General features: G+C 47.1%; 1 protein-coding gene across 4 annotated transcripts in view; it reads left to right on the plus strand.

The window, feature by feature from the left end:
• The window catches only part of RPS6KA2 (ribosomal protein S6 kinase A2), a 359,802-nt gene that overhangs the window by 258,752 nt on the left and 87,422 nt on the right, over nucleotides 1–13,628 (plus strand). For all 4 annotated transcript variants that reach the window (XR_007470469.1, XM_049695209.1, XM_033403996.2 and 1 more), the window contains one exon: nucleotides 11,940–12,056. Coding sequence is in view for 3 of the 4 variants with exons in the window: in XM_049695209.1 (XP_049551166.1) it covers nucleotides 11,940–12,056 (117 nt within the window). In the remaining variant the exon portion in view is untranslated. The remainder of the gene's footprint in view (nucleotides 1–11,939; nucleotides 12,057–13,628) is intronic.

The following is a 13,628-nucleotide window of genomic DNA, read 5'->3' on the forward strand; positions in this document are numbered from 1 at the left end:
CAAGGAACAGACATCTTAGTTAATGGTTTTAGTGCTTTTGTAAGTATGGGAAGATGCAAGAATCCAGGTTCATAAAAAACTTCTCCTGAGAATATCTAACTCTCTGAGGGCTGGTTCTGCCCGTTGTCCCAGAGCACAGAGGGCTTCATCCTTATCTTTGTTCTGAATTCCATTCAGGGTGTGTTGTAGGTCAGCAACTGCAGTGGCTAATGATATGATTCTTGTAGAACTGGATGGTGGGCAACAGTCTTTATTTTGCAATCCCTTCCCTTTCAGGCTTAATTTTGACCAAGGTTTGGGAGGCGTTTCCTGACCCATTTGCCCCAAGGCGCTAGGAATGCTTATCCCCAGGTCAGGGGAGGATTTTGTCGAGAGGTCACTCCAAGTGCTGTTACTGGACTAAGCCCTGATAATAGCAGCCAAAAGCCTGTGGACCACCTGTCTTACTGGTCTGTTGTGGTCCAGGAAACAGTTCCCTCTTGTGGCTTCTTCCCAAATCTCGAGTTAACACTGTTACAGTCATGCATCTTGTAGGACTATATGTTTGATTAATCCTTTCAAGTCACCTAATCATTGTTATTTTTATCTGCGGCTCAGTCACACAACTGGTAATGCAAGAACCAATAATCTTGTAAAAGAGGCAGAATACAAGTAATGTAACTGGTAACATTAATAAGGTCGTAAGTAGGTATTTAAGCTAAGACCTTCCCTTAGGTGTGGCTCAGTATCTCCCCAGGTTGTTTTACCAGACTGCTCAGTACCTCACTATCTTTAAAGGAATCCATGTATTGGCCTTGGACGTAAGGCTTGTCTGCAAGGCTAGTGGTGGGTGATCGTGACCCCTTACAGGATTGAGGAGGGAATGCTGTCTTCTAAGGAGTTGTGTGGCTGACACAGAAGGAGAAATTTGATCTTCATGGCTGAGCTGGTATTACTGCCATTGGGAAAGTCTGGTTAATGTATAATGCCGACACACAGAGCAAACTAGAGGGGAGGGAGGAGGCCCAAACAGGCAGAGAAGACGCTTTATGTTTACATTTTTCTTGTCTTGCCTCCAAGTAGGAAGTTTTATTTCATCAGGATAAATATAATCTTTTGAGATTGGCTTTTTTCACTCAGCATCATTCTGCGGAGACTCACTCGTGTCGTGTGTATCCGTAGCGTGTCCCTTTTTATTGTTGCCAATGATGTGTCCCAGTTTGCTTAAGCATTTAAGTTAGAGGACGTCTGGGTTGTTTCCTGTTTGGGTATAAGGCTGCTGTGAACTATCACATTCAGGTTTTTGTGTGAACGTACTCTTCATTTCTCTGGGATGAATGTGCGAGAATGCAATTACTGGGTTGTACGGTAAGTTCGTGTTTCATTTTGTAAGAAGCTACCTGACTGTTTTCCAGCAGCTGATCCATTTTCCATTCCCACCAGCAATGGATGAGAGATCCAGTTTCCCTGCATCCTCACCGGCATTTGATGTTATCGCTGTGTTTTCTATTTTAGCCACTGATAGGTGTGTAGTGATATCTTACGGTGGATTTGCCTTTCTCTCGTGGCTAATGATGTTGAATGTATTTTCAGGCGCTTGTTTGCCATTTGTGTATCTTCTTTGGTGAAATGACTGTTTATCTCTTTTACCCATTTTCTAATTGGATTATTTGTTTTATTTTATTGTTGAGTTTTGAGAATTTTTATTTGTTATAGCTACAAGACCTTTGTTGCGTAAGTGGTTTGCAGGTGTTTTCTTCCAGGCTATAGCTTCTCTTTTCATCTTCTTAGCAGAGTCTTTGCAGAACAAAAGTTTTAAACATTGATTAAGCTCAGTTTACTGATGGCTCATGCTTTGGAGGTCATATCTAAGAATTTTCCCCTTATTCCTAGGTCCTGAAGCTTTTCTCCTAAAAGTTTTATAGTTTTATGTTTTACATTTAAGTCTGTGATCCATTTTCAGTTCATTGTATAAAACGGGATTTAGGTCTGTTTTGTTTTTTTTTTTTTTTTCGCCTTGGAGGTCCAGTGCTCCAACACCGTTTGTTGAAAAGACTCTCCTTCCTCCACTGAATTTCTTCTTCAGCCCTCTCAAAAATCAGTTGGGTGTATTTGAATGGGATGGGTTCATGCCCAGGCTCTCTGTTCTGTTCCATTAGTCTGTGTGTCTGTCCTTCCACCAGTACCTCACCGTCTTGATTACTGTAGCTACGTTGTAAGCCTTAACATCAGTAGAGTGATTCCTCCCACTTTATTATTCTTTCTGAAAATTGTTTTTAGGGATTCTAGGTCATTTGCGTTTCCATATAAATTTTTTTTTTAAGAAGATGTTGGGGGTAGGAGTTTATTAATTTATTAATTTATTTTTGCTGTGTTGGGTCTTCGTTTCTGTGCGAGGGCTGTCTCTAGTTGCTGCGGGCGGGGGCCACTCTTCGTCGCGGTGCGCGGGCCTCTCACTATCGCGGCCTCTCTTGTTGCGGAGCACAGGTTCCAGACGTGGAGGCTCAGTAATTGTGGCTCACGGGCCTAGTTGCTCGGCGGCATGTGGGATACTCCCAGACCAGGGCTCGAACCCGTGTCCCCTGCATTAGCAGGCAGATTCTCAACCACTGCGCCACCAGGGAAGACCCTCCATATAAATTTTATTTTTTATACATCTTTATTGGAGTATAATTGTTTCACAATGCTGTGTTAGTTTCTGCTGTACAACAAAGTGCATCAGCCACATGCATACATATATCCTATGGAGGTTCCTTAAAAAAACTAAAATAGAACTACCATATGACCCAGCAATCCCACTACTGGGCATATACCCTGAGAAAACCATAATTCAGAAAGACACATGTACCAATGTTCATTGCAGGACTATTTACAATAGCCAGGACATGGAAGCAACCTAAGTGTCCATCAACAGATGAACGGATAAAGAAGATGTGGCACATATATACAATGGAATACTACTCAGCCATAGAAAGAAACAAAATTGAGTTACTTGTAGTGAGGTGGATGGACCTAGAGACTGTCATACAGAGTGAAGTAAGTCAGAAAGAGAAAAACAAATACTGTATGCAAATGCATATATATGTAATCCATATAAATTTTAGAATCAGCTTATCTGTATCTACAAAAAGCCTTGTTCAGACTTTGATGGGAATTGCATTATGCCTACAGATCAGTGTTTGTAGAATTATACTCTTTACTGAGTCTTCCAATCTGTGGACATGAATGTCCCTTCATTTTTTTACCTCTTCTCTGATTGTTTTCAGTCACGTTCGGGAATTTTCAGCACACAGATACTGTACGTGTTTTGTTAGTTTTCTCCTAAGTATTTCATTATTCTGGGAGCAACTGTAAATGGTGTAATCACTTTTAATGCCTTTGTAAAATTTCATTTGGTGGATGTCATCATTTACTTAATTCTTCCACTGTTGGCTGGACATTGAAATTGTTTCTCATTTCTTCACTCTTATTTAAAAAAACATTGTAACAAACGGCTTTCCATATTCAGATTGTTGATAAAGTCTGAGGAGTGAGATCCCTGGGTCAGGCGGTGTGAACGTGTGTGCCTCTTGGTGACCGTGGAATTTGTGTGTGAATGAAAGCAGGCTTCCCGCTCAGTGCCCACCAGTCTGCCCAGCTGTCCGGTAAGACCGATGGCTTTCTGTTCATGGCGGCATATACTTTTCCAAGCCGTGGACTCGGTGGTTTTTAGATCCTGTCCTGCCTGGTGACTGATGACTCTCTGTCAAAACATAAAATGCTTTGTAGAGCACAATCATCGCTTTCCCAAACACATGACCTCACCCTGCACACGTGCCTGCATGTTAAATTGTGCTGCCGTCATTCCACTCACCCAAGTGGCAGCTTACGATCCTTTTGCAAGTTATTCCCGTTTGCTAAGATGTGACCGGTTTGAATAATTCATCCTTATCTACACCCCACGGATTCTGCTTTGTCCACCCTCATGAGGATCACAGACATGCTTGCTAATGAGAGGGGCACCAACGTCACTTTTTTTTTTAAATAAATTTATTCATTTATTTTTATTTTTGGCTGCGTTGGGTCTTCATTGCTGCGTGCGGGCTTTCTCTAGTTGCGGCGAGTGGGGGCTACTCTTGGTTGTGGTGCGTGGGCTTCTCATTGTGGTGGCTTCTCTTGTTGCAGAGCACGGGCTTTAGGTGCACAGGCTTCAGTAGTTGTGGCACACGGGCCCAGTAGTTGTGGCTCACAGGCTCTAGAGCACAGGCTCAGTAGTTATGGCGCACGGGCTTAGATGCTCCGCGGCATGTGGGATCTTCCTGGACCAGGACTTGAACCCGTGTCCCCTGCATTGGCAGGCGGATTCTTTGAAGAAGAAGTGATCTCTACTTTGAGGAAGGGCTATAAATATAGACATTCCAGCATAAGACTTTCCCAATCATAGCGATCAGTTTTAGTAACTGTTGCTGTGTGTTTTTTGCACCATTAAAAAAAGCCTGTTACTTTAGCAGTGTTTTCTTTGCAGAAACCAAATGGCCCTTCTCCACATAAGTGTTGCTTAGAGATGCCCAATCAGTGCCTGCTCACTGGACAGGAGGGTGCAGTGTACTGGTCTGTAGTACCCGAGTCAGTTGTCTTCAGAGGATGTCTGAGTGATTGGATGGATACAGCCCAGAGCTTTTGCTATAGTTTGGTGTTTACCCTTGAGTCACTGTTTATGTCTAGTGTGCCAGTGGGTGCTGGCGGATCTGTACTTTCGTTACAATTTGTACCTTTGGCTTAAATGTTCCCATGCACAAATGTACAGTGATACTCTTCCCAGTAGAGCAAGAAAAACACAAACAATCCACTAGACGTTGAATTTTCACATTATCTTTGAGAATATTCTTGCCCTTTTGAACATTGCAACCTACCATCTGACGACCAGCTTCGAATGCAAAGAAATTCTTACGGATGGTTCTGGAGGACCTTTGGTTTCATACCTGAAGAGAAAAATAAGTGAAACCTTTGTAATGATGCTGGTAGATGTTCTCCGCTAATTACGTGTCCCTATGAGTCTGTCACCTTTTACTAGAGAAGGAGCACGAGCTGGCCTCATGGAATAGTGAGAATTGACATCCAGCTGTCTGTACAGGTAGCTCAGCCCGTTTCTGTTGTGGAGAGAGCACAGTTGTGAGCGGGGAATGCTGGGCCTTCCGTTGACAATAGATACAGAGACTTGGAACAGAAAACAGCCTGGCAGGAGGGACGCGTCCCACGGGCACAGAGTCCCTGACACCAGCTGACTCAGCATGTCCTTACCTCTATCAGAAACGTCACAGTTATCAACAACTTGTTCTGATAGAGATAGTTACCGAAATGTTGATTTTGAAAAAAAAATGGGATATCAAGTCAGAAATATGTAAATAATTAAGTCTTGGAGATGATGATATTCAGATAAGTGAAATTTTCCCTTTTCTGGAAAAAAGCGTGACGCTGTCCCAGTCGATCTCACTGGGATGAGACTATAGTTACACTGATAGTGGGTGATCGTCGCGGAGGTTTTTCGTTTGGGAATTTCAAGCCCACGTTGTCAGCTCTTCTCAGCTCTCAGTGCAGCCTCTCTCTCTTTCACACCACACATCTCAGATCCGAAGTGACAATGTTCTGAGTATGTGGACGGATGGGAAACGGTGATAATTGCCTGTTCGGTGCACGGCAGGCAGGCAGCCTGGTATCATTTTATCACCCTCTTTACTCGGCACTATTTTTAAAGTTGTACTAAAGAATAAAGACTTAGCCCCGTCAGCACACATCCCGCTGCCCCGGGACAGACACTGTCCCCATACAGAGCTGTGTGTTCCGTAAGGAAACTTCTCTGCTTCGGGACCTATAGCGACATACGTTTCCATCCACAGTTTTGAGGCCCTTTGGCGATTCCTCAGTGCCTCTCGACAAATGCAGATAGCGACTTCCTCATCCGTGTGCAAAGTGACTCTTTACAAAGCACGTCCTTGAAGGTGGCTTTCCAGGTGAGATGGAAATTGTCCATGGCCACATCTAGAACCTGCGCCTGAAACACCACACCCAGGTTCCGGGGCCTCTGTCACTTCACAGCTCATGTTCCACAGAGCGTTGCTTTCTCCGGGGGCTCAAGGATTGATGGAACTTACTAGAACTAACCCACCTGAGGGGCGTCGAGGTGTCAGAACCTGGGAGCCTGCAGCGCGTATGCTGTGGGCGCCTGTGTCCTCCTCTCTCTGTGCAAGGAGGCCCCTGCAGGAACGCGGCTCTGTCTGCCCGTCACCGCTATAATCACAGCTTCCAGGGCGTCCAATTTGCATAGACTGTGATTTATAAAAATACCAGCAGACCGAGAGGCTTTCAGAAGGATGGAAGGGGAGATAATTCGAGGGAAAGACAGGCAATGAGGGCAAAGAAAGACAGAAGCCGTGAGGGGTGGCACTTTAATTTAAAAACAGAGGGAAAAGTCCACCTTGCCTTTAATAACAAAATTAGTAAAAGGGAGGTAGAGGGCAAAAGTCTGGATGGGAAGGAAAAGGCAGAGAATAAAAATGAGACGTGTCTTGGTCGTTTCTCCTCCCCTCTCCTCTGAGTTCCTTCACTTCCCCCTGCTGTGATGTCTGAGCCCCAAGTTCGGCCCAGTTCAGTCCCTGACGGGCTTCAGAAGCAGCTCAAGGTCTCTTTCTGAAGGCGGACACGCCCGGCTGGTTGTCCCTGTGCGTGAGTTACTGCCGTGACTGCCCTGGGGGCTGGGTCACTTTCTTTGGTAAAAAAAGGGAAAGCGCCATTCCAAGATGCATGAGAAAAGAGTGCCCTGCGTGCACTGCACGATCTGTCCCTCGGGGCGTTGCAACATCCAGGTGGGCATTGCACCAGGTGGGTCTGCGGTTCAGGCCCTGGACCACACCCGGTGGACCCCAGGCAGGGGCCACCGCTCCGCGCATCATCCTTCTCCTGCGTCTCGGAGCCGCTGCCCCGGCCTCTGGTTTCCTCCAGCAGTTTCCTTTCTCGTTCCCTTGCTCCTGTGCCTTCCCGCAGGGTTTTTTTTTTCTTCAGTGGGCCGTCCTTGTTCTGTCTAGAGGCCAGCAAGTGCCCGTAGAGCCAGCTGGAGTCCCACTCTCGTTGGGGGAGTGTCGCCATCCTAAATGCCTTAGCTTATATTTAGCCCTTTGGAAACGGAGTGGAAACTTTCAGTAGAAATAGTTTCCCGAGGAACCGATTGGACCAGTGCAGCTGGTCCTGTAATTTCATCTCACATTTGCTCACGCCAGCGGGAGCAGACACATTGGCGGAGACGTGTGAAGGGCAATTTAAAGAGCAGAGAAGAGTCTGCAGTGCATGAGCCACTGCGTCTCAGAAGCTTCCTTGGGCGGGTGGGAGAGGAAGCCGCGCTGCCCGGAGCCTGCATCCCGTCCGGGCCCCGGGAGGTCGGGATCCGCTTGTGGCTCGGCCCCTGGGTTCCCTTGGAGAAGCCACCGGACCTGCCTAGAAGGAGGAGGTTCCTTCTGGCTCTGAGTCTGAGGCTCACGCCTGGTCCTTCTACCTTGTGTTACAGCGTGTGCACAGCCGTCTCCTCAGGGGTCTTTGTAGTGAACAGCCTGTGTCGTTGATTCTGGACGCTTTACTGGGGGTGGGGTGCGCCTCCCCGAGGGACTTTTCAAGGGTCCCCTATCTTCACTCCCTGGAAGAGACAGATGAGCCACTTGGTGACTTCTCTCCACTTTCAAAGCATTTCTGAACTTTGTTCCTAGCAGTACGGTGGGCTAGGTGTGGTGAGCCCTCTGTCTAAAAACAGTTGAAAGTATGGATAAGATATCTCTTTGAAACAGTTAAATGCATTGATGAGCTGGGAAGTGGTAGGAAGTACTCAGAGGCCAGGCCCCAGGTCAGAGCAGCTGACAGGGCAGAGGGCCAGCGACAAATGCCAGGTTTGCCCCGTAGCCCTCTCCCCCTGCCCGCATGGAGCGGAGGCCCCGGGAGGCTCCCGGCCCCCGAGGTCTCCCCGACTACACGCGCACACTCAGGACCTCACCGGGGATGAGCCTCACGTCTGGAGTTCTGGGGGCAGGTCCAGACCTGAGAGCTGTCGGTGTTCAGACGGTAACACAAAGCCCCGAGACAGGACTAGGTCCCGAGGGGGTGATGACGGGGAAGAAGAGCCGGGGTCCCGGGGATGTTGGGAGACAGGGAGATAAGGAGATGGGAGAGAGGGGGTGTCGGGAGACCCGGGGGGCGTGATGTCCCGGAATCCAAGTGAGGGAAGCGTTTCGAGGAAGATGGGGTGATGGATGGTGCCCAGTGCGCGGACTCTGAGGTCTGACCCCTGGGGTGAGCCCTGTGGAGGGTTTTGATGACTTGATGAGGTGAAGAGAGTGGGTGGCAGTGGGTGTGAGAGAGGAGAGGAGGGAGGTGGGGCAGCGAGTGTGGAAATCCCTTCAAAGAGCTGGCGGGCGGCAGTGGGACCACGCAGTCTGTGTTTCCTGAGAAGCATGTGGACAGGACAGCCTGTTTGTGTGCTGCAGGGAACCACCCTGCAGGACGGGGAGTGGGGCTCGAGGTGAAGCCCCGTCCTTCGCAGAGATTCCAGGCTCCGTAGTCCCGCCCCGGGCCTGGAATCTGCATTTTTAACGAGTTCCCTGGTGGTTCTGATGCAGGGGCACCACGGCCACAGCCTCTGGAACAAGATGTCATTCCCTGGCGAGGACGTCCTGTTTTGGGGTCTAGAAGAGGGAGCCGTGGTGCCCTGATGGGAGATGCCTCGAGATGTCGGCCTCTGCTGACCTGAGCTCCCGGCGGGACCCCGGAAAGCCAGGCTGCAGTTCTCCGGCCACCACTGCGTTAACAGCGCCCGGAGTGGGACGGGGTTAGCCTGGCAGGACTTGCTCAAAGAGAGTCAGAGTTTCGGTGATTTCCTTGTTCTTTTCTGCACTTTCATGAGTCACCTGTTCAATAACTTATTCTTTGCTCTTTCTGAGAAGTGATATTCTGCATGCAGATCAGTGATTTCTAGAATGACCTTGTCCCCCTTTTTTGGAGACAAAGCTAACACTTGCCCGATTCTTATTTTCTACGTCTTTGTCATTAATATTTCACAACTTGTTTTTTTTAACCTCTTTATGGGAGTATAATTGCTTTACAGTGGTGTGTTAGTTTCTGCTGTATAACAAAGTGAATCAGCTATACACATACATATATCCCCATATCCCCTCCTTCTTGTGTCTCCCTCCCTCCCTCCCTATCCCACCCCTCTAGGTGGTCACAAAGCACCGAGCTGATCTCCCTGTGCTATGCGGCTGCTTCCCACTAGCTATCTATTTTACATTTGGTAGTGTATACATGTCCATGCCACTCTGTCACTTCGTCCCAGCTTACCCTTCCCCCTCCCCGTGTCTTCAAGTCCATTCTCTACGTCTGCATCTTTATTCCTGTCCTGCCCCTAGGTTCATTAGAACCTCTTTTTTTTTTAGATTCCATATATATGTGTTAGCATACAGTATTTGTTTTTCTCTTTCTGACTTACTTCACTCAGTATGACAGACTCTAGGTCCGTCCACCTCACTACAAATAACTCAATTTCGTTTCTTTTTATGGCTGAGTAATATTCCATTGTCTGTATGTGCCACATCTTCTTTATCCATTCACCTGTCGATGGACACTTAGGTTGCTTCCATGTCCTGGCTGTTGTAAATAGTCCTGCAGTGGACATTGAATATTTCACAACTTTTAATCTGCGTTTACTTTTCATAAATATTCTCCCTTTAATGACATGAAAAGCGGATGATTCAGAACAGAGGAAATTACCTTCCAGGGTGACTTCGGTGCGGGCAGAGCACGGAGGGCACCGCGACGGGTCCCCTCCGGCCGTTTCCATCACTGCCCCTGTGTCTCTAATACCTGCACAGGAATTTCCTCCATCTGTCAGAATTTCAACAGGGAGTCTAAAATTCACTGTCGTAAATTATTTTGTCCTATGTTGATGTCATTTCTCTAGTTTTTCTCTGTCGCATTAGAACATTTTTGAAATCCTTGCTTACAGAGCAAGGGCCTGACCATGACACCAGGTTCTCCCACAGATTTCTCAAGTTATTTAAAAAAATACTCTTTCATAGGAGTTATGCTACAAACCAAATTTTTAGTGCTATATGTAGAGGGAACAGACTTTATTTTCTTAAGGGAATGGCATTAAAATCCACATAGAATTCTAGAAAAAATGACCTGCCTCATAAAAGGGAAAAGCATTTATTTCAAAATGAAGCACAGACACTGTTTTATATCTGGTTGCCCTTTAAGGCAATAGTCACAAAATGATTCAGAAGATATCACTGTCCAGTCTGGAAACAGTTAGAAGCAGACAAGCCCGGGCACGTTCCCCGTGCTCCCATCTGGGTGTTTCCTGTGCACACAGCAATCAGCGTTGGATTCCAGACCTTTTCTCTTTTTTTTCTTTCTTTCTTTTTTTTTTTTAATTCTTGGGAAAGAGGAAAACAAAATATCTCAAGCAAGTTCAAGCCAAAATGTCACTATGAATGCAGAACTCTAAAATCTAAAATGTGAAACTCTTGGTTCCTTTTTCTGTGGGTAGCTGAGAGTCTTTGCTGTTCAAGACCTTACTGACTTTAAATGGGGCATTAACTGCGTTGCAGCGTTATCAGGGAGCAGCCTGAGGTTTTAACGCCCGTCCCGAGGAGGGGGTTAGGTATGTGCTTTGAGTGCGTTCGCTGTAAATACTTGGACAGCAAGAATCTACACAAAGTGAAATGTTAAGAGAGATCTGCTTCTAAGCCTTTGAGTCGAAATGTTCGGGCAGTGATGACTCAGGAAGGTGAATGCTGACGTGTTGGTGGGATGCGCTGGGCTGGGGAGACCCGATGGCCTGGGTGCTGGGCTGCTTGTTCACAGGAGGGGTGACGCGGGGCCCTGGGCGGGAATCCTGGGGTCCGGGGCACGGACCCCTCCGGGGATGCTGCACTGCAGGAGCTGGGTCACCTGCCTGCCGAGGGGGTCACAGCAGGTCGAGTGACCTCATGCACCTCCCCACGGAAAAACACCTACTTTACAGTTTTTCCATGTCGAATAGCTGGTGGTGGATAGGTGGCATACCCCCTTACAGGGGAAGCAGTACGTCTCTGGGGACAGGTAGTTCTCTGATGAGAATTTGTAGTGATTTCTGCCAGTGTTTTAATTTAAAGATCAAGGCCTTTTTTCTCCTACTGGGAAGGCTTCTGGACTGGCAGAAAATCCTATCTGACTGCTTCTTCTGAAATATAAGCTCTGGGATGGCAATGAATCATTCTTTGCATTAGCTCTGGCAAAAATATAAGGGAGAGTAGAATTATAAGAAGGAGGAGAAAAAGAACTGCATTCACAGATTACTTCTGCCTGTGGATCCCTATTGGTGACCTTTTTTTTTTTTTTTTTTTTTTTTGCGGTAGGCGGGCCTCTCACTGTCGTGGCCTCTCCTGTTGTGGAGCACAGGCTCCAGATGCACAGGCTCAGTGGCCATGGCCCACGGGCCCAGCCGCTCCGCGGCATGTGGGATCCTCCCGGACCGGGGCACAAACCCACGTTCCCTGCATCAGCAGGCGGACTCTCCACCACTGCGCCACCAGGGAAGCCCCTGATAACCTTTTTGACCACAGCAGTGTAGACGTTAAGACAGATTCTCAGAAGTTCGTTTTGTTCCATGGTTCCTGCATTCCTCCCTGTCCAAAATTTTGCCCAAACTGATAAGAAGCAGAATGGATTTCACTGAGATATTGGTAAGACCACATGACACAACTCCATGGGGAAAGGAAGCAGTTACAGGCTCACGAGCGGAATCCTTGGTATAAAAAGCAGGTTGACTTTGTAAAGCTCTGTGGTGTCACCGCTTTAAGCTCCTATCCTGAAAATCCATACCGTACCCGACTTGTTGTACCTTCAGAGGACGAATCCAGAGGAACCCCTTGATTTGTATTGTTGTCATTTTTCTCTTGCAGGAAGAGGGCATCGTGAAGGAGATTGACATCAGTCATCATGTGAAAGCAGGCTTTGAAAAGGCCGACCCTTCCCAGTTTGAACTGTTAAAAGTTTTGGGACAAGGGTCCTATGGAAAGGTAAGTTAGGTCCATGGTTCCCTCCAAGTGGGTCGCATTTCACTGGGGCTGGTCCCGCACGTCAGGGCGAAGCACTTGAATGTCTGGTTAGGGAGACGGCAGAGGTGCCTCCTGAGCCCAAGGGAGAGGCGGCCCCAAGCTGAGGGAATGAGAAGTACAGGCAGCGCCCACATGGTGGGCCCCGTGGTGACTGGAGCTGGGGCCTCGGTTTGCCTGAAGCCCGTGACCATGGATCTGAGCTTAGGGACACCACACACCTTCCCTCTCCTGTAGCTTCCGTGGGCCTTTAGCCTATCACCGTGCTGGCTAGGGTCCTTGAACTTGAGCCGTGCATCTTCTTAGAAGTGCATACCCCACAAGTATTTCTCAAAAAGAAGGAAAAAGTAGGAGAACAAGGAAGAAAGGAACAGAGAAGGCGGCGCCCTTCGGGACCGGTTCATATGACCGTCACCAAGGAGTCAAGCAGGCTGGGACTGCAGGCTGGCTCCCCTCACCCTCCGTGTAAACTGTGCAGATACTCTGCCTGTCCAAGCCTCAGTTCCCCCATCTATGAAAGGGACATCATGTGAACTACTTTCTATAATTATTCTATGGATTAAATAAGTCATGACTCCTAGACGTCTAGCAATCGTCTACGATGAATCTGTGCACTAGAATTTTTCGTTTCCTTTCTTTTTCACCTTCAAATTAAAATGAAAACTGATTTCTCTCAGGAAATGAGAAATAGTTCTCTTTATATAGGGCCACATCCACATACGGCACGATGTCAATACATCTTTCACGAGGATAAATGAATCATTCCAGGGCAGTGCTAATATCTCTACGTCCTTGGTGTAACTGTTAGAAATTATACAGACTTACGATTTCTAGAACATGAGGGCCTGAGGTAAACCATGCAGCCAACCTTTCCTAGAGTTTAAGCAGAACAGAGTCCTGGCTTTTTAAAGTAACTATGTTTGTATATGTGGTATGTGGACATTCACCAAATTTCCCCAGTCTTCATAGGCCTTTGTGCCGAGATGAAGTCCAGCGCATGTCGATTTCACGTAGGATTATTTGTTAGTGATGTTCTAGATAATCTCCTACAGACCACGAAAATTTGATTGTTTGTGAAACCTCTCTTTTGCCATTCTTAGAAGGTAGAATGTTTTTTTATTTTATTTTTTCTTTTCCACACAGTGTGGTATGGAACATGTGTTTATACTAATGGATCTACAGACATGTTCGTTTGAACCATGTGAAATTACCAGCGTTCAAAACGTTGTGGCCTCCAAAAATGGCTATTTCATATGGTTTATAAGGCGTTTATGAAAGTAGGGAAATGAAGATTTCAGGCTCTCAGGGTAAAAAGCTGTTACTAAAACATAGTGACATAGCAACACCTATTTATGTGTCTTCCCATTAACTAGAAATGTTGGAAAAAGATGAAGCGGCATAAGTCTTTCTCTAAGAACCGTGACGTGGAAATAGGGACGAGCAAGGTGCCCCTTGCTCCCTTTCAGAGACGCTGCCCACGAGTTGCTTCTTGAGGACACACAGGACCCGTGCAGCTGAATCACCTCTGTCCCCAGT

The sequence above is a fragment of the Orcinus orca genome, chromosome 12, assembly GCF_937001465.1.
Source record: "Orcinus orca chromosome 12, mOrcOrc1.1, whole genome shotgun sequence".
Classification (NCBI taxonomy): domain Eukaryota; kingdom Metazoa; phylum Chordata; class Mammalia; order Artiodactyla; family Delphinidae; genus Orcinus; species Orcinus orca.